Here is a 21,410-nt window from a genome sequence, read left to right as displayed (position 1 = left end):
ATTTATGACAGACACACCGTCTTCTTTATTGCTACGGAGAAATTTGTATAACTGAAGGTGGTTCAAATCAGGTTTCACTGTGTACTAGAACATAACTTACCAACTCATTTTCCCTGGGCAGTACCAAGTCTGGCACAGGAATGTATATTTCAGTGGTTTGGGCTGAGCATGTGAGCTGTGAATTCTTTTCAATCACATCTTGAATGCAACCCTTAGTCTCCACAGAAGGCCCCGAATTGTCATCAGCTGCCCCTCCTTCAAAACTCTGCAGAAAAAGTAACAGTGAAAAAACACTCATCTCCTTAAAAATACATGCATGGGATGCTCAAAAGTAATACCAAGATGGATGTTAAACATACTGTCTATGTTTTCATATAAAAATGGAGTGGTGTCAGCATGCCTGTTAATCAAGTTTTGGGTCTGGTAAATATGGATCTCTGTGGTCGAATAGGTGATGTCTTAGTTGGCGGGGCAAAAAACATGTTTGTGGTTGTTGATGATTATTCCATGAAGCCATTTTGCTATTTTTTGAAATCCAGAAGTGAAACATTTGATAGATTCAATGAATTTAAAGCTTGGGCTGAGAACAGGACAGATCTAAGGATTAAGGTTGTAAGATCTGACAATGGTCTTGTGATAACTAATCAAAAGTTTGATTCTTTTTAAGGGTACATGGAATAGAGCATCAGACTAGCACCCCATATACTTCTGAACAGAATCGTGTGGCACAATGTGCTAATCGCACAATATGTGTAAAGACTAGATGCACGTTGTTTGATTCAGGCTTACCAAAGGGTTATTGGGTGGAGACCTGTAACACTGCAGTCTACATTAAAAACCGTGTACCACATAGAGCTATTCAAGGTAAGGCTCCACAAGAGTTGTGGAGAGGAAAAATTTCATCATTCAAACATTTAAGGGTGTTTTGGTGTCCAGCATATGATCATGTTCCTGATCAGAAAAGAAATAAGTGGGATGCTTAGGGGAAAAGGTTAATTTTGTTGGGTATTGTGAAACACGAAAAGGTTATATACAAGTTGATCCAAATAATACCTCAAAAGTCATAAAGGCTAGGCATGTTTTGTTAGAAAATTATGCGAAGCCAAATGTAAGGGATGAAAGTGTACCCAATTAGGGTAAGAATGATGCAGTGTACCATTTTTTATCATTTTATCCTAGGAATGAATCTAGTTTGCCTTTAAATAATGTTAAGTCAATTGGGTTTAATGAGATTAGAATGGAAGGACCAATGACAGAAAGTCAAGATTGTGTTTTGGATGGGGAAGTAGACTCCAATAACGATGTCCTTGGTATTGAAAATTGTGGTGAATCCATTGAAGTCAGGGAATCCAGTAGTGTGAGAGAGAGAAAATACCCTTTAAGAAATAGGACCCCTAAGCTTTACCCTGACTTTGTACCTTCATTTTAGCTTCGAGTAGTTTTTTTAGTGGCAAGGATCCTATTTCAGTCGATGAGGCCTTGGCTGGCCCAGAAAGGTCATATTGGAAAAGGGCACTGCATCAGGAAATGCAGTCCTTTAAGTGTAACAAAGCGTGGGACCTGGTGACCTTGCCAGATGGAGCTTAAGCTATAGCTTGTTGAAACTCAGTTCATATTATGTCTTTATCACAAAATTCTTGGAGCCAGGAGAAGGCCTTCAAATCGTCCCATTCGCAGAAAATTCACGTTACCCCTGGAATATTATGTTCATGTGAAGTATCCTAACTTCCTTTTTTTAAGTTACAAGCTTGTACTTAAAATAGAGACATAGGGTAACAATTATCATTGTTAAATGAACAAAAAAAACTAAATTTTTTAATGCTGAATTCGCTTCTGCAATAATAGTCAGAGAAGTTGCGTTTATAAGGATAAAATCACTACCTAATAATTTTACACAGTGGTGTCTCAGAAACTGAAGAGGAATGTATTTATTTTGTTGATGACCTCTTAATATATATAAACATGTCATACTGAAGAAAATATGGGGTCCAATATGAAGACATGTAGCTTCTTAATAGAATAGTCTCCGATTACCATATTCTTACTCCATGTGGCATGTGATATTTCTGACAGAAGACAAGCAGTTTTGTGAAGCTAGGATTTTCTTACATGAAAATAGATCAGCATGGATATGCTTTTTGCCTAGTATTGTACAATTAATTAAGTTGCCCAGCTGAAGGATATACTATTTAGAGAGACTACCCATAAGAACACATATATTTACACTTTCACAACTGAAGGTTATTCACCTCTGTTTTTAATGTCGAAGAGCAAATAACTTACCAAGATATGGGCTTTTGGTAGTTTGCAGTCTGTCACAGGAATGTATGCTTTAGTAATTAGTACACAGCCTGCAAGCTGCAAAGATCTCTTGCGTCAAAACCACCAAATTCTCAATTTTCAACTATGGTGTCTTTGAATAGGATCATTGATGTGGAATAATTTTTCCTTACATTTCATTAACTCTTGCATATAGTTATATGGGAACTAAAAATTAGGGTCCTTTAGTTTGTTAGTTACTTGATTATATGTTGTAATATTATAATAACATGTCTTATATTTGCTTCACTTTTGATGAATTTGACTGGTATAAAGTTTAGTAAAACTACTTTTGTCTAACCAATTATTACAATTTTTTGTTTACATGTAAAATACATATATTAATAATGATTTTGATAGATTTTATGCAGCATCTAAAATACTACCTACAACTTAAGAGTACTACTTTTTTAGGTCAGTGCACCTTATGTTCTAACCTCTATTTATTTTATTTACCAATGACCAAATTAATACAATTTAAAAGCAAAAAATAATCCTCTCCTATGCCTAAACTATTTAAAAAAAACAGGATATTTTTCAAATAACCACTATACTATTATTATACTTAAAACTGGCATCACGTGAAAATGGCACTTTCATTTTTATTTTATTGCACTCTCAATAACAGTTTATCGCATTTTGTAGCGTCTATTTTTTATTTTCATAATGAGGTAGATGATGATAAAATGTAGTGAAACACAGTCATATGACAAAATACAGAATATGTTAAATAATTATGTAGTATAACAATAGTAAATTAAGGATTCCTTATGCAGGCTTCCGCGGGTCGATGAGTATGAAGATACATCTCTTTCTGGTAATACACCGCGTGGGTCCATTGTTCTCGGACGACAGTTTTGCCGGCGTTACAGTCGGCTTCCTCAGGTCAGTGAAGTAATGATGCAGTGCATTGGCCGCCTTATATATCTGTCCGTAGAGGCTAGGTCATCTGTCATTGGCTGTCGCTGCTGTGTCTTTTTCCACGCAAAACTCGTTTCCAGGCATGCGGAAGGGGATAGCCGTCTTCCCTATTGAAATTATCTTGAGTCTTGCTTATTTCGATGGCTTCCCGTATCAGGCGTGGAAAATATCTCCTTTCTTCGGAAATAAGCTTCGTTTCGTCAAAATTGATGTTATGGGTAGGGCCTGTCCATATGTGCTCTGCTATGGCAGAAAGTCGAAATTGTCTGTTTTTAGTTGCCCTTTGATGCTCCATTAGGCGGCACTTGAGGGATCTGGAGGTCTGGCTTATGTAGCTACTCCCACAGCTGCACTTGACTTCATACACTCCGCTCTTCGACTACGTAGGAACTCGGTCTTTTACTCTGACGAGAAGGCTTCTGGTCTTGGAGACGCAATTGAACCTTGTGATTACATTGCGTTTGCCGAGAACGCGTGAAATCCTCTCTGTGGTTCCTGCAACATAGAAGTCCGACCCGACGTCAAGTATACAGCGAAAAACGAAAGATATCATGTACCAATCATCAATCCCAGTGTAAGAGAGGAAAAGACTCATTGAACCGGCTCCCAAACCACCTCGGCTGTACGGGCTCCCCAAGATCCACAAAGCGGGCGTCCCTCTTCGCCCCATTGTTAGTGCCGTGGACTCACCCACACACAAATTGGCAAGATACCTCGCGAGTCTCCTGAAACCCTTCACCGGTACGACGTCGACCTTCGTAAGGAACTCATCGCATTTCGTGCAGATCTGCAAGGACACGGAGACCACAGAGACTGATCTCCTAGTGAGTTTCAACGTGGAGTCCCTTTTTACAAGCATACCAGTGGAAGAGGCGGTGCAGGCTGGGCGAGCACTCGTATCGGAAGGATTACCGCACGACATCCCGAAGATGGTGGAGTTATGTTTAAAGAACTCATATTTCCTTTGGAATGGGAAATTTTATGAACAAAAGAAAGGTGCGGCCATGGGATCTCCTCTCTCGCCAGTCATCGCCAACCTCTATATGGAAAAGTTCGAGGAGCAGGCGCTGAGTACCTCTAGGGTTGTACCTAAACTCTTCCTAAGATACGTAGACGACACTTTCGTCATTTGGCAGCACGGAGAGAAAGAGCTGTATCTATTCCTACAGCATTTTAACCAGCAAGACGACTCCATCAAGTTTACGATGGAGATAGAAAAAGACAAATGCCTACCATTCTTAGACGTCCTCGTGAAGAAGAAGACCGACGGGACACTAGGCCATGAGGTCTACAGGAAAAAGACCCACACGGAGCGGTACATACAATATTCTTCACACCACCATCCACTGCAGAATAGCTCTGTAATCAGGACCCTATTCCACCGAGCCCTAACTATTTGCGACGACAATTCCCTAGATAAGGAGAAAAAACACCTGAGGAAAGTAATGGGGAAAAATGGATACCACCGAGACATCATCCGGAGGGAAGAAAGGAAAGCGAATATGGCCCTTTTAAAGACCGATGACCAACCTGCAGAAGAAAAATCGAAACCTGCCGCTTTCGCAATGATCCCCTATGTTGCAGGAACCACAGAGAGGATTTCACGCGTTCTCGGCAAACGCAATGTAATCACAAGGTTCAATTGCGTCTCCAAGACCAGAAGCCTTCTTGTCAGAGTAAAAGACCGAGTTCCTACGCAGTCGAAGAGCGGAGTGTATGAAGTCAAGTGCAGCTGTGGGAGTAGCTACATAAGCCAGACCTCCAGATCCCTCAAGTGCCGCCTAATGGAGCATCAAAGGGCAACTAAAAACAGACAATTTCGACTTTCTGCCATAGCAGAGCACATATGGACAGGCCCTACCCATAACATCAATTTTGACGAAACGAAGCTTATTTCCGAAGAAAGGAGATATTTTCCACGCCTGATACGGGAAGCCATCGAAATAAGCAAGACTCAAGATAATTTCAATAGGGAAGACGGCTATCCCCTTCCGCATGCCTGGAAACGAGTTTTGCGTGGAAAAAGACACAGCAGCGACAGCCAATCACAGATGACCTAGCCTCTACGGACAGATATATAAGGCGGCCAATGCACTGCATCATTACTTCACTGACCTGAGGAAGCCGACTGTAACGCCGGCGAAACTGTCGTCCGAGAACAATGGACCCACGCGGTGTATTACCCGAAAGAGACGTATCTTCAATAAATTAAGGAACAAGACATATAGTGGCGGAGGTGTAGCTTGCCCATGCCCACTTGTAGCTCGTGGCCATGTAGAGTCCTAGCCAACTAGCAGCTGGCAAGTGGCTCACATGTTTTAAGCAGTGAGTGTCGGCAGAGCATTCAAACTGTGCTTGGCACATAAGGTATGAATTTTGCGATCTAAACAGCAAATTTGCGTAAAATATCATGAAATTCCAGTCACCGCATCTATCTGGCATTTATTTGCGAACATCGCATCCATATCGCTTTTGCGATATTCACGTGTCTCAAGCGATGGTTACGGTAAAGAAATATTAAGAAACTCAAATTTTGAAAAATAATTGTACTGACATTGTTTAACTTAAGAACCTGACAACATAACATTGATCAACGGTAAGTTCCATTATTAAAAAAAACTTTTCAAAGGAAAGAAAATTGATTATAAACAACAATAACTCCTTCCATGAACAATGAAACTACCAAAAAACATAATGATTTGGATAGAGACCATAAACCAGTTCTTAGTTTCATACACAGATCTACCTACTCATGAGAGCGTTTAATTCATTAAAAAAATCGTTACCAATGTATCCTTAAATGAATACAACATTACGTATCCTTAGGTTTCTCTAATGAAATTAATCAAGTAAGAGTTCCTTTACATTACTCAAATACGCTTTGCTCCATTGAAGTTATATCACTTCTTATAACTGTATAAAAATGATGTTAACCATTAAATTCCGTTGAGATAAATAGGAGATAACAATGCAGATTACAATTTTGAGGAAGGAAGATTTGTAAAAATTATTTTATGTTAATGTCCACTATGGCTGTTTAATGAAAGCATAGATAATTGATTTCAAATAAAAAATGGGATCCCCTAAGGCAACCTGATATCACCATGAAGTATCTCTTACAGCCTCATGGAGACTTTGTGCAAGTTATTTCAAGAAAGAAGATGAAACCTTTTTTATTTGAAAGTAGACAATTAGATATGAATACTGTTGAAGGGTTTTGTCCATATACGCCCGGGTTTGAGGGAAAAAAGCATTTAAATTAAAAAATAATGACATTGAATTTCATTAAATAATTTGGCTCATTGTTTCAATGCCAGTTTGGCCTAGTGGTAGCGTACTGCACTATCATTTCGAAAGACCAGGGTTCGAGACTCGGAGAGGGTAAATTTTTTCCAGTCACCCAACAACCTTTTCTCTAATCTGTTCCATCTTCTTCAGATTAGTTGATTTCATACATATCACATTTTTTTACTTGTAATGTCAAGAAAGAAGATGAAACCTTCTTTATTTGAAAGTAGACAATTAGATATGAATACTGTTGAAGGGTTTTGTCCATATAAGCCCGGGTTTGACTGCTTTTTGAGAATAAGCCCTATATTGACATTTATGCCGCCAAGATTCATCCAAACAGGAGTGGTAAAACTGTGGTGCTGGCATCAAAATGAAGGGAACTTATTTTCAGAGCAAAAGATTTTAAATGTACTGTCTCTAAAGAGTTACCCAGGTTCCATGTGGGAGAAAGATATAAAATCAGGGAGAATGAAAATTGACAAGCTTGAAATGATCAACAGATGGGTATACGATCGCTTTGTGGAAGCCAGGAACAGGAATGAACAGGTGATGATGCGGACTTTACAAGAATAGGCTATTTCAGGGTGATTTCAGCACATATCTCCAGGATTTGAATTCTAAGCCAGTGCTTCATGGGTTGTACATTTCAAGAAGAGACAACGAATCGTGCAATGCAAAAATACATGCCAACGAGCGAGCGTCTGCTGGAGAAATATTGCACAAAGCAAAGTAACACACTCATACACAACAGAGTATGATATTATGGCCTCAGGAAAGCTGCTTTCTACAGTTTTTATTGTGCGTGTCATAACCTGGTGGTGATTTTGGAAAGACAGCCATTAAAATTAAAATGCAAGATATCCCAAAAATATACAAGAAAAGAAGACCTTCCCATTCAAGTAGTTCATTCCAATCTCTACTCCAACAATTTTTCCATGCACTTCAAATTCGTAGAACAAAATATATCTATAAAATGAAATACATCCCATTCCCTATGCCATGAAGCTATTTGCAAAAAAAATATCTGTACAAATAATAAGCATTTTCAAAAAAGTTGACGGAAAAAATATATCATGAGAATCAAAATCATCACCTCATACTTTTAAGGCCTGTTTACACCAAACAATAACATATGCAACTTAATGTGTGAATGCATGAATAATGAAAGCAAGGACCAAATCAGACAGGTTCAATTTTCTATTCATGCATTCACACAAGTTGGGTGCGTTACACAATGCATTCTTGTGTACATTTCTGGATTCATTTATTTAGACAATAACTAGCACAGTTAAATTCATGGAGTAAACAGACCTTTAACCATGAACCGTATTGTAATAACCCCTACCGATTTAAAAAGCAATACAGTGTTTAATATCCCCAGCCACAATTATTACAATTCTTACATGGGAAAAACATCTCAATACATAAAAAATAGTATTTTACAACGAAAAACATCTCTTAAAATTAGGATACCTATAGAAATGTACCCATTTTTACAGTGTAATAACTAAAACCCAAACTGTCAATAAATAAAAAACACACTGTTGTGTACATGATTTTTGATAGCACCAAAATCATGTACACAAAATATTATTATTGAAGAATTGTATGAATTTACGGTTTATATGAGCGAAGACATAAAAAATTTCATAAACAGCTGACAAAGATAATTTTAGCAAATAATATTGTTATCAAATCAATCAGATATGTTACAAATATATAAAATAATGCATATGCTTAATATTGTAACATTGCAACGAACAAGCACATTAAATAGCCAGGTATGTACAATAAATTTTCTTAACCTGTTATAAACATTTTAGATCGATTTGTTAAAATATTTCATTGGATATATCTTCGTGCATTTCAACTTCAAAATGGCAAATAAACTTCTAAAAGTCGGCAAGTACGATTCTATAAATTATCTAAACTGTAAGTGCTGGAATTTAAAACCAAACAGGAGGTAAAAAGCAAAAGAAATACATCGAAAACATATTCCACAAAATTTTCATGATCATTGATATCTATTTTGAGTTGGGTATTCATGAACTCAAATGATTCACTTTTTCGGCTATGATTGAATTGTAAACACTTAGTTATACCAAAATAAAAAAACGACTTCACCCTTCACCATTGAGTAACCAGATGCGAGTTAACTAATGCCTCGTCAGGATTAACTAATTCGGAAACACTATGTTGGACATTGGACTCTTTTCACTGTTCAGTCGATCATGCACAAGGGCCTTTAGTACCATCTTATGTTGTTCATTAACAAATTTAATACCCCATTAACTTTTGATGCCTAATCAAAGCTATTTTTAACAAACGTTGCACGTACCAGTTTGCTACAGTCATAAAGCATTATACTTACCCCGTCGTAGCAAGTGCTTCATCAAATACACAATCAATTTACTTTTTAAAGTAACTGTTATAACCAGTTTAACCAACAAATACAAACATCTTGCTACATTTTTCATTCTTGTTGATATAAACTTAAAACTACTAATACCGGGCTACACGGTACATAATCACGAACAAGTTAATATCTGTTTGCGAGAACGATTTAACATCATGTGGAAGTTACACGAGGCATCCAATGAAAAAAATAATAAGCACTCACCCTGAAGTAATTTCTGGACGAAAATTTTCTCAGTTCTGCGTCCGATTCATGACAAATATTTTTGAAATCGTAGAATTCGATGATCTTTTTCAAGCACAATGGACATAAAGTGGCAGGCAGGCCATCTCCCACAGCAACCTAAGAAAGGAATGAAAACATATGCAAGAGATTTCAGACGTACCAAGGAAAATATGTACTCATAGAACGGAATAAAACAAGAGGTGAGGAAATCGATAACATGTAACCCGCCACTTACTTTTAAGTCGACTAAATCATATAAGGCATCCTCTACAGTTATCTGGCTTGCTACAATTGAAGTGAATATGTTATAATAATAATCATTTTTCTTCAAGCAAAGTCTGCACGGGGTGTCCTTGGAAATCCTGTCTAAAGACTCTAAGTAATTCCCAGTGGTAGCACTCATGGTTTCACTGCTATAACTAATTCAGTCTCTAAACCAGTTCACTTCTCAAGCAAAGCATCCGCACAGCACTCAGTGATTACTAAATTCCTAATAAATTACGATCATTTCCATTGCGTACACCAGTGCAAAAACATTGGAATTATTAAGATAAAGGGCGTGTTAAGCTCACATTTAATTATGACCTCAAAAAGATATCACATCGCAGCAGAGTAATCAGCAAATACTTCAACAAATTCCATGTTTATTGACGTTCTACGATATAACAGACCAAGGTAGAAACGTTTAGTTCAGATACCAGACTTTAATTGCCTTTCTGACCACTAGAGGATTACGTACGCAATAGGCCTACATCGATAAATGATGTATTTGCAACGATTAGATATATCTAATTGAGCTTACTTGAATTTTTTTAAACATAAATATTTAAAACTCTTTAAATTCAGCGTTCAAGATATTTTGTAACCTTTTTCATATTTAAAGATCGTAAATGAAATGTGACCGTGTGGAAGCTTAAGTCGGCCTTAAATTCAGTTTCTGTCCTAAGCATAGAATAATAATTAAACATAAATTATAATACTACCAGAAATTGAAAGAAAATTGACGAATATATATTAAATGTCCCTTTATTTTTTCAAATGGAAAGAAATTTGTCTTGAAACGCGGATGTTTGGCCTGTTCTATAGGTGTGCTGTTTGCGGATAAACTGGGAACTAGATATCATCGATTCTAATCTGAGGCTTGATTGCATGTTCTTGTAATAACAAGTAAACGTTGCGGTCGTGCATGATGTATTCGTAAGATTTACAACCATGTCATAAATTGTTGAAAATATTCTCAGCCCTTTCTATTGAGTCGTGAAATGTCTCTCAGGCGATTGTTGTTCCTTGTTGGCGTCGCTGGTCCTTTCGTTGAGCATAATAATCATAAGTATTTTCATTTTCAAACATCAACGTACTGAATGTAGTTTCCTTGTGTGATTTTGAGATCTTTGTCAGTGAGTGGATGATATCTTTGACGATGTACCTGATTAAAACAGTGAATGAGATTTTGAAGTGAAAACATAAGTCGCACCAGCGGGATTTTCACGGAATCTTCAGGAAGGAATTGCTGACTTAGTAGGAAAAATCATGATTATTATTACAATATATTCACTTCGGATGTAGCATGCAATAGTAGCTGTGAAGGATGCCCTACATGATTTAGTCGGCTTACATGTGAGTGGCACATAAAGTGCTATCGATTTTCTTTACAATGGTGCTTCATTTATTTTGTTTTTTTCCAAGATAATTACGAGATCTGTTGATGTATAATGATGCATGTGCCTTTATGACCAAAATCACTTTTGTAAATGCTTAGTTTATTTTCTGTTTTTAAGTTCATTTGTTGTTTTTTTTATTTGTGAGTATGTTTGTTTTTATTTTTATTTATTTGTTTGAGACCATGCTATGGTGATAAAAGATAAATAATAAATTGTTAATCAGAGAGCCATCTTGAAGTGGGTGTAAATAAAGTGTATTGAGAATAAAACAGAGTGTCTAATGATATTTACATGAATTTAATCGCTGTGATACGTTAATAATTTGTTTATTAATATCTCAGATTGCTGTGGGAGATGGCGTGCCCACTACCAGACCAGCGTGCTTGAAGAAACTTCCGGAATGCAGTGTTTTCAAAAAGATTTTATCATCACAGACGCGGTTCTGACAGAAAGTTTGCCGACTAGTTGCTGCAGGGTGAGTACTTTTCCTTTTTTCTTAATTTGATGACTGACGTGGTGTAAGTATGGCAGAGTTAAGGGTGACACTCTTCGGTTTTTGTCGACAACAGTAGGAATCTTGAAAGATAAATTTTGCGGACTGAAATATTTGTTGTATAAAGTTGTGAGGATTAACTCTATATTGTAATCGATTAAATTCTTGGTGACAAAATTGGAGAAATATAATGTTGTAGTACTACCGGTGGCCATTAATTGGAATGATAACTAAAAAGGCGCTTCGATTAACGGTCAAAAGATAATTTAGCATACCTTTTGGTAATCTACAATAATAGGGCACATGAAAGGTCCTCGTCCATGGTCTACCGAAAAAATGTAACAAGTCCAAATTCCCATAAACGGTTTTTACTTATCTCTGAGCACTTGGCAGGATGTTATTTATGTTGCAGTTGGTTTTTCAGTGCCAAAGACTGAAGACTTTTCATCTTCTGGTAAAACTTAGTGTTTAATAGACAATGATATTCAGGAAAGTATGGGATTCGAATTCACCCAGTATCAACTTAGCAAGGCAATTCACACACATGGCTCTTCCATACTCCATTTTTTTCAGAACAAAGAAACCTCTGACCATATGCTGCTAAATAATGAAATGTGAGAGACCTTGCAAATAGTTTGTTGATCGGTTGTCAATTTTAGTTCCAAGTGAATATAAACATATTATATTTCTTTTTTCTGTGTAAGAAAAGTTAAGAGGGTAATGCATAATTGTTGCATGATTGGTTTTACAAGTTTTAAGGATATGAATATCAGGGTTGTTTAAAAAAATAATTTCATGAAATAATTTTGTAGGAGAAGATGACTTTGAGGTTTCTTTTTTCTTAAATAATGTTCTTGGTGCAACGGTAAATGCCTGTTTACATGGTACCTACCTGTACTAGTTAATGTCTTCATGTAGGATTGCGTAAATTGACACGAAAATGCACAGTTTGACCACCCAAATCGTATAAGTGCATGAAGAAAAAATAGAACCTGTTCTAATATGGTTCATACATGTGTACTTGTTCCATTCTGGTGTACTATAATCGCCCACACATTATCTTGTTCAAGTGTTTGCATGGTGTGCACAGGCCAGAAAAGAACGGTGGTTATATTTTGCTCATGATTGCTGTGTTATTGTTTTTTTTTCAGTTATAAGGGTTATTTGAAAACAATCATGATAAATAAAATATTTTTAGCATAGAATATTATTTTGTGTGTCGTTTTTGCAACTGTATTAAGTAGGTTATTAATGGTATTACTCCCACTCATCTCTATGGTTTGGTTGAAGAATAGTGGAAACCATACCTTTGGCCATGAAAAAACTATAATTTTCTATCCTGGATATAGTGTATCACAACTGTTTTAAAAAAGGGTTGTTTACATGAAGGCATACTAAAATTGTAATGATAGAACTCACAATGCTGGTTTAAGTAAAATCTATGATAATCTGGATAGTCAAAGTTGATGTAAATATAATAAACGTGATTATGATGTCACAAATTAGCAACTTGCATACAAATGGAACAAGTACATGAAGGTATTTCAGATATATTTTGTTAATTTGTTTATAGAATTTTAATTTCATTTTTTTAGAATTCAATGTTGGACATTTTTTACTACGTATAATAAGTTTTTAGTGCTTGACCACTTTTGATTTTTTATGCTCTAATCAATTCACATGCATAATAGAAAGTAGAAAATAAATTTATTTAAGCCAGCAAGTATGTTTTTCATAATGATGTAAGCCCCAGAGATAATCTTTAAACACAAAGAAGACATCAAGAATGAAAGAAGTATATCGAAAGCATATGCTATGTCAATGGTTTCTATGGTAAGACTTGGGCTTAAATAAAATATATTAAGTGATATTGATAGCTTATAACTCTTTACTCAGAAATTCCTGATATTCTGATTGAGTGCGGGAATAAAAAAAATGTTCATTTTCATTCACTTAAATGTGACAATGACAACCTTCATCAACATTGCTGTTAAGAATATAATTACAATTAAATTAAGGGAATAAAACCACATCTGCACGACCCTTAATACTCTAATCCATATGCATAATATATTTTTCTGTGAAAGGGCCCACTTTGAGGGCTCAAAGGTCGTTACATTGCCTGAATACGAATCAAGTTTACCTGGTTTCTTCCTGCCAAATTAAATTTCATTTGGTTCAGTAGTTTTCAAGCCACTTAGCTATAGATGGACGATGCTCAATATTTATTTGAAAGTGTAGATAGAATATTTGGAAATCCTGTTTCATCAAGATTATGAGCATCTCTTCCTTTTTTACTTTGATGGAGGTGAGTTGCTTATCACAGTTACTTTCTCTGAAAGGAGAGGAGGCAGCTGGTGACGAGTAGGATTTTTCTTCAGAGACGAGGGACTGCATGGGGGCTGTGAAGTGCCTTCAGTCACATCTGCATTCGAAATGCGGTTGGAGGCACTTCACAGCTCACATGCTTTGTCCTTACAACTGTGGCACACATTCCTGTACCCGACTGTAATCTACTGAGAGCCGATGTGTTGGTTAGTTTCTTTCTCATCTATTGTGAAACCTGGGATAAAAAACCTCCAGATACAATAAGTTCTTGGTGAAAAAAAGGAAGTGAGTTTGCCTAGTAGAAATATTTCTGCGGGAAGTCACTGTCAATTGTGCGAACTTCAGCGGTATGACTTGTATGATATGAGGCAAAAAGCATAACCGTAATTATTTTCATTTAAGTCACTCTTAGTTTTAAATCACTAAAACACTGCTAATCTCCTAGGAGAAATGTCTTGTATCTAATGTAGTAGGCCAATGGTAAACAATCTCAATTCTATTTTCAAGGCAATAGTATTTGGTAAAACATGGCTGGAATGAAAGATTGTTCTGTAAATGTTCAAGGAAAATTCATGCTTTACATCAGCTAAAGTGCTAACTCTAAACCTACTGTCACCTCTTAATTAGAATGGGAAAAGCAAAGGAGAACACAATCCAATGTATTAATGAAGTAAATGGTTCTACAAAAGATAATAATTACCTGGATTTTGTTATCACTGTGCATTAGCAACTTTGCTCTAAAATCTAAAATAGCCCCAGAAAAGTCATCTTGTGGTGCACAGGATATAAGTTGTATTGTTATGCATTAAAAACACCTCACTTAGCATGAAATGTGCTAGTATGACACTCTTTAGGAAAATGTTTATAGTTAAGTGAGGGGTACCTGAAATAGAAACAAAAAAATTATGGGAGGAATTTTTTATTTGCATGTTCTGATTTACTCACAAGAAGGCAAAAAATTAAAATGAGAAGACAGACTTAATTGTAAATGTTTCATTTTTTGCTATGAAATTTGAAGACTAATTCATGATGGAGTTTTTGAAATTCCTTTCATCTACAGCTCAAATCCACACTCAGATATTTGGGAGATTACTTTACTCGGTTGCAAATACTTTGGATACTGTTTGTTAGAAAACTTGTATGTTTACTCAGTGTGGCCCGATGGTGTGCCGTCTATGGCGTTAAATGCAGCCAGTGCTACATTAAGGCAGCTTTCAGACGAAACAACTTTTCACCGGCCAATATTCACAGAATGATATGCTCAGTGGTACGAAATGGTGACAAGCTCAGTTCCAGTTTAGATTGACCAAATGCTTAAGTCTGCTCCTGAATTATTAAAATTAAGCCAAATTATTTAGCCTTAATTTTTCAACAGTCTTTCTGTAGCAGGCATTGGGGTTTATTTTTGGTCTCTCTGTTTATGCCTCAGCATGCCTGATGTTAAAGGACATTCCATGCGTGATGGTGTGATCAGCAACAGCACTAGTTTTTTTACCCAAAATAACTGAAGGTTAAGGTTGACTGATTCTCTCTTTTATAAACTCTTACCAGCTGCATTGAAGACATTATGCATTACATAACAGTACCAATAGGCATTCAATTGAGCCATTGGTTCTAAAACTAGCAGACATTTGCATCGTTAAAGCATCATCTTCAATTTTCATGGTTTTTAAAATTTGTCACTCTCAAACAGATGGGAATAATTTTAGCGTCCTTGCATCCAAACTGTGAGTCATTGGAATGAAAAATAAGGGATATTAAGGCTCGCAAACTTGGGAAACATGAATTTAAGTGCAATTATTATAATGAGAATAAACTAACATGTAATGAATGAAGCACTATGGAACAGAGGATTTTTATGACCTATCGCAACTGTGTACTCTCTCTCATGCTTCTGGTGGCAATGAAATTGATTGCTTCGTTCAGGCAAAAGAGATCCTCAGAATTGGTTTTCTTGTTTAGTTATACACCTTGAATTAAATTTATCACATTGGTATGCACAATATAATCGTGAATTCTTTGAATGAGGACCTTTTTCCTAGTGACCTTTGGTCATTAACCTCGTCGTTTGATATCCACTCATTGCATTGGAAGGTTTCCCACTTCTTCATTTTTGAATTGTTCGCAATGGATTAGCAAGATATAATAACATGTATCATTATAAGATAACAGTGTCTCTATGGGTTTCCATTACTATGCTGGGCAGTGTCTTTTACTGTTGTGAATTTATTTTATCTAAATGTCTATAATAACATTTATTTTTTCAGGGTTTGTTGGCCTACTGCTATTAAAATACAAGCCATGGACATTTAATGATACCCTTCCTGGGAACTGATGCACAGCTGTTGATGTTCATATTTTACATTGCAACTAGTGGAAGATTGATCTCAAACATCACCCCAAATTTTATGCAAATTATTTGTTGACTAAAAAGCAGATATTTCTGTTTGATTTGTCTGTAGTGTTTATAAATTTGTATTAGGATATCATGAATCAATGTAAATCGCCGTTACACTCCAAAACTGATAATGTGGTAGTGCATCTGGGAAGACTTCCTGAATGGATTAGTGAACAAAAAACGGTGAAAGTGTTGATAAAATCTCAGGAATGTGTAATTACCTCTCTACCATCTTCTATAACATGGAAGGAGTATCGATTTATGAACAGCTTTTGTGGGAAAAACTTGTTGCCGTCACAAAACCAAGATTTGGTCAATGGTCAGAGGTTAACTCACTCTACTGTTGGGAACGTGATAGTGAATTTCATGGCCAAGTTACCTGATGACATAAATTATTGTTTTAAAATAATAGGGGCTTGCATTAACCCTTTCCTTGTATTTGATTGGTGTCATCATGCAATCGACTTACTGAACAATGAGGCCTTCCAGTGTCTTAGAAAAGTACAGGAGAACATGGATTTTGTGCTTAGTATGGCCATCACTGAAGCTCAGTGTTCTGATGTAGAGTGCAAAGAATGTTCATTGCTGATGGATGCACCCTGGCTAGCAGCATCAAATCCTGGAGGCAGCCTGGTAAGTTTTTGAGAGCACCAGGGAAAAGGTGGGAGTAAAGTTAAGTGGAATACATGTGGTCAAGTTATTAAAGAGTGAGGAGACATAATTTAGTTCTGGTAATGGTCCACTGAGTAATAGGAAAGCAGAATGTGGTAAAGACTTTTGTGGTCTGGGATGCATGGGTTGCAGATAGAAAGGTAAGGGGAAGTGCGTGCATTGTGGCCATGCTGATTGCATGTTTTCAAAACCTTCTTTAACTGTTTCTAATTTTACCGCAAGAGACTCCATTTTGTTGACAGATTTTAGTGCTGAGAGGTCATCTGAGAAGGGAGGGATCATTTTGATGGCAGTCAATAGTGCCTAGTATTGGGGAAATATTATGATTATTTATTGCTAGCCTATTAAGTGTTCAGGGAGTGTGTTGTTCTCCAATATGTATCCTGTTACCTGGTCGGTGGGAAAAGCTGGTTTGCTAAAATAGTGTACAATCTCTTTCTCTCTCTCCCAATGTTGAAATTCCCTTTGCTGCTTGGCAATTCATGGAAGAGGCTCAGGTATTCAGCCAAAATGACCCTTCTCTACTTCACGTCCCTCTTTTCCAGCAGTTACTATATGGGGAGAATTGAGTCTTAAATAAACCAAAGAAAAAAGTGTTAGCTGAAGAGTACACCTTAATAACCATACCTCTGTAGGTGTACTATTGTCACCCTGAAATATCCTCACCAATGCCTCGTGACAGTGTTTTCTAGATCTTTCGTCCTTAAATGCAGTTCAAGTGGAGTGGCTTAGCGATGCATGCTTGGCCCTTCAATCTAACGTAATCTTTTCTCGTATTAGAGGTAAGATTTCAATAATCCTTTTTCATTATATATAGGTGTGCCCCTAATTTGTTGACTTTGAAGAAGGTTAGTTGTTTATCTCCATTACTTTCTCTGCAGAGTATCAAAGAAGAGTGGACAGGTGATGACAATTTAGAGTCTTCTACTGACTCAAAGGACTGCTTGCAAAGTGCAAATGAAGGCACTTCACAGCTCCCATGTGCATTCCAAACTACTGAAATATACATTCCTGTGTCAGACTGCCAAGAAATGAGACCAGATGCTTTGGTAAGTTTTATTCTCACCTGCAGTAACACCTGAGTTGGACGACCTTGTGTTGTGTAAATTTCTCATCTGTATAATGAAAATGGGTGTGCCTGACATGAATAGATGCTATTCTCAATTCTATTCTACAACTCTCAGTTGTACGGAACAGCAAGTTTATGCGAGTCAAATAGCCTAATCACTATTATCTATTTACACTTGTGGCGATGTTTGTTGTGGAACAGTCTTAATCTTATGGCAGAAATTTGCATGGCAAATGAACTGAGATAGCTTGAGTTTGCTTGCAAGCTAATAAATATTCTTATGTATAACACTGATTGGTTTCAAGATACTTCCCTGTTTGTTCAATCTTCCCGCTTCACCTTGATTATGAAACGTGCCTAAACTCTCATGTTACCTCTTTATATAACGAATGAGGACCGAATAAGTCTTAGGTAACCATGTGATATATAATGTTGGTTCACTGTGTCCCCTTATATGTTATATCTTTGCAGTGTACATAGAAGGCTAAGTTCTTAAACGTTAATAATCGAACAGGTGTAGGTGAAGTGAGAAGAGACAAGTGTTACTTTTGTAATTTTTACAGTGATTCTGGCAATCAAGACAAATCTTATGAATATTCTGGGAGCTTATATCCTGCAATTTAAAAAAATTAGGTCTTATGGGTTTTGAAATGTAAAGAATATGGGATAATAAGCAACATGTCAAATAACCCAATGCCACTGTGGAGTGGAGCTAGAAGACCTGGTATTTTTTTGTACCGCAGAGCCCCATTCCCTCACTGAGGACGTTTCCTTAGAGATGGACGGGTAAATGTGATGTGGTGTAGTGCGGCAGATTAGGTTTTACTCCTGGATTGGTGGGAGATAAAAAAAGTATGGGTTATAGATGGTAAGAAAGAAGGAAAACTATGAGCTCTTCTAAGGTGAAGAGAATCCATAAGAGGGTTAAGGAAGATTGTTAGGCTCTTGCCCTCTATATATACTACAGGGTGCATTTAAAAGGTAATTCAATTCATAGCTTTTCCATGCTTCCTATAGCAACCTTAAACACTCTATTGCCAGTATTGAGTATAAATTTTACAATCTACACTTACTGCAGTGTTACCTAAAATGCAGTGGCGGCAGAATAAAGTACTTGCCTGACTAACTGAAGGTCGTGGGTTCGTGTGATCGTTGTTAAGTTGTCAATATCCGGGATATTGGTGATTATGATCATCTTTCCTTAACATTTGATAGATTTCCCTCCTTTAAAGGCACTGTTTTTTGATTCATCGATTCTCGACCAAGAACCGGAATCGAAAACGAGTACTTGCCAAGGTGAAAAATCGATTCCGATTCCAGTAGTACTTCAAACAACAAAATATACGACCGCGTTTCCAACAGTCATTTGAATTTTCGCGCCACGTAATCATAATAACAAAACACATATCTTCTAGGGATGTGCGAGTACTCGAAAATTCAAGTCGATCGAGTAGTTGGTACTCGACTCGAGCGTTTCGAGTAGCATTACAAATGTCGAGTCGAGTAGTTAAGGTTACAGAGCTTTCCAGGCTAGTAGGTCCAGGAATCTGCCGACAGGAAGTGCTATCATGAAACTCAAGTAATAATGCAGTTTTTAAAGCCGATAAGTCATTCTAATGCCTTGGCCTTGTAGTTTCAGCTTGCTGTATACAAGCCGTGGGCGCCGAATACCTTTACGCCAGCCGCGGCGGCCGATCGTCTTCCTACCCGGCGCACACTGGTCCAAAATCGGAAAAAGCTGGAATAAAGTCCAAAATGACCTTTTTGGGGATAGAGACTTGAAACTTAGCGTAAATACTCATAAATCATTACCATATATATATGTATATGCCATTTTACATAAATACGAACATTTAGTGAGATACAGAGGCCCAAACATGACCAATTTTTCAATGCCACGCGAGATATCGTTTTTCCTCAAAAAATCTTTGAATTTATCCAAGTGGTTTTGCGTTGGTATGAGTTTCATGGAATAAAAAACGCAATATTCCTTTGATCTGGTGCTTAGCCTATACCGCCTATACTTTCAATGACTTTTGCAGATTTTGGCTCTCATCTGTCTGGTTTTACGACGCAAAATGGCCGACCCGTTTTTCACGTGAAATTTGACATAAAGTAGACATTGTCTTTCGTTTACGAAAAATATAACTCGGAAAATTTGAACCACAATATAAAGTACAGATTTATAAAGAGTACTAATTAGAAATCTTGGAAAAAAAAAGTGTGCGACGAAGGAAATAAGTGCGATTTTTCAATCGCGCGTCAAGGCTGAGCTACACGCTGCGGAACTCTAACGCTAACTGAGGCCGATTTTTCAAGTTTTTTAAAGCATTAGTCTTGAAAATCGTCATGTAAAGCATTGGTAATCGTCTTCATTGACTTAAAACACTAAACTGAGGATGTTAAAAAGGATTATGTTTAGATCGACTAGAACATTTAGCGCACTATTGGAGTGAAAATACTAAGGATTGCATATTTTTCGGAACCATCCCACGCATAAGGAATATGCCTCGGGTATTGAAGTAAAGTGAAGAGATTAAGTCAGCAAGCTTAAGAGAGAGAAAAATGAACTGTTTCCGTGAAAGGCAACAACCGATACCCTTTTTCCCTTTCCACCTTCGCCGAGGTGAGTCGCGCGGAAGGGGGAGTTTTCACACCACAAGGCTCTTTTGGCCTTTTTTATTACTGCGTCCGTCCGATGTGATATTCATTTGTAGCGTTTAGTTTCTTTCTTGAACTTAAAAAAAGCAAGAGATTTTAAGGTTGATTAAATGATGTGAGAAGTATAGAATTTTTTGGCTCTACAAAACTAAAGTTTAGTTCTATAGTTCGTTCGCTTCGTCCACTTGAATTCCATGAGGATTCAAGATCCAAAAAAATCGTTGATATAATTTTTAATAAAAATTGCAAAGTCTCCGAAATCTTGCAATTTTGGTAGGAAAGTACTTGCTCAATCACACAAGTGAGTAGCAAAAGGCAATTTTCTGCAGGCAGTAATACTGTAACATGGAGACGTCAAAACCTGCTGGCTGAGCATGTAGAATAATTGGTTTTTCTGCTTGAAAATTTGAAAGGGAAAATATTTCACGATTCATATACTTACGTAGTATGTAATCTTTATTACAGCTATGAAAATGTCTGTACTCAGGGCTCTCCCTTGTAGTTTGGATACATAGATATGGTCGACATTATGAGTGTCTATCGTGTAACACCACTTTTCAGGTATGTTCTGTCTTGAAATTTAGCTATTATATTTTAATTACATAGTGATGATATGAAAGATGCTTTTGTCAACTCTCTTTCACAGAGTAATATTTTTTAAAGTGGTTTTCTTGTTGCCTGGAATTAAGTGATATTTTTCTTGGAGCCTTTGGCATCAGAATCGATGGAATCGGTATCGGTAGAATCGGAGTCGAAATGTCAGAATCGGAATCGGGATCGGAATCGATAAAATTTTGGAATCGACCCATCACTAATTGTAAGAAAGCTCAAATTTACATATAGCATGGAATGAAGTTTTGTGTTTCAAGAGGCAGGTGTAAAACTGTGATTGAATGTGGATATCATTATATTAATTATATCTGTTGTCACTTGTAAGAAGTAGCATAGAATACTTA

At 36.8% G+C, this 21,410-nt stretch overlaps 1 protein-coding gene and 2 long non-coding RNA genes across 3 annotated transcripts; 2 read left to right on the top strand and 1 right to left on the bottom strand.

The window, feature by feature from the left end:
• Positions 1 to 252: 252 nt before the first annotated feature.
• On the bottom strand, positions 253 to 9,446 carry LOC124172615. Its single transcript, XR_006868213.1, has 3 exons — positions 9,408 to 9,446; positions 9,152 to 9,289; positions 253 to 265 (listed from the first exon to the last, which is right to left on the bottom strand). It is a non-coding gene; the product is annotated as an uncharacterized LOC124172615 (long non-coding RNA).
• A 1,307-nt stretch (positions 9,447 to 10,753) lies between these two features.
• On the top strand, positions 10,754 to 16,445 carry LOC124172614. Its single transcript, XR_006868212.1, has 3 exons — positions 10,754 to 10,789; positions 11,175 to 11,308; positions 15,922 to 16,445. It is a non-coding gene; the product is annotated as an uncharacterized LOC124172614 (long non-coding RNA).
• A 49-nt stretch (positions 16,446 to 16,494) lies between these two features.
• On the top strand, positions 16,495 to 18,026 carry LOC124172611. The gene is made up of 2 exons (XM_046552054.1): positions 16,495 to 16,685; positions 17,606 to 18,026. Exons 1-2 carry the CDS (start codon positions 16,566 to 16,568, stop codon positions 17,804 to 17,806), a joined length of 321 nt encoding a protein of 106 aa, XP_046408010.1. The 5' UTR covers positions 16,495 to 16,565; the 3' UTR covers positions 17,807 to 18,026.
• Positions 18,027 to 21,410: the final 3,384 nt, after the last annotated feature.

This window comes from Ischnura elegans (assembly GCF_921293095.1).
Source record: "Ischnura elegans chromosome 13 unlocalized genomic scaffold, ioIscEleg1.1 SUPER_13_unloc_1, whole genome shotgun sequence".
NCBI classification, from domain to species: domain Eukaryota; kingdom Metazoa; phylum Arthropoda; class Insecta; order Odonata; family Coenagrionidae; genus Ischnura; species Ischnura elegans.
Note: the sequence above shows the minus strand (reverse complement) of the source record. Positions and strands in the feature narration are given on the sequence as shown.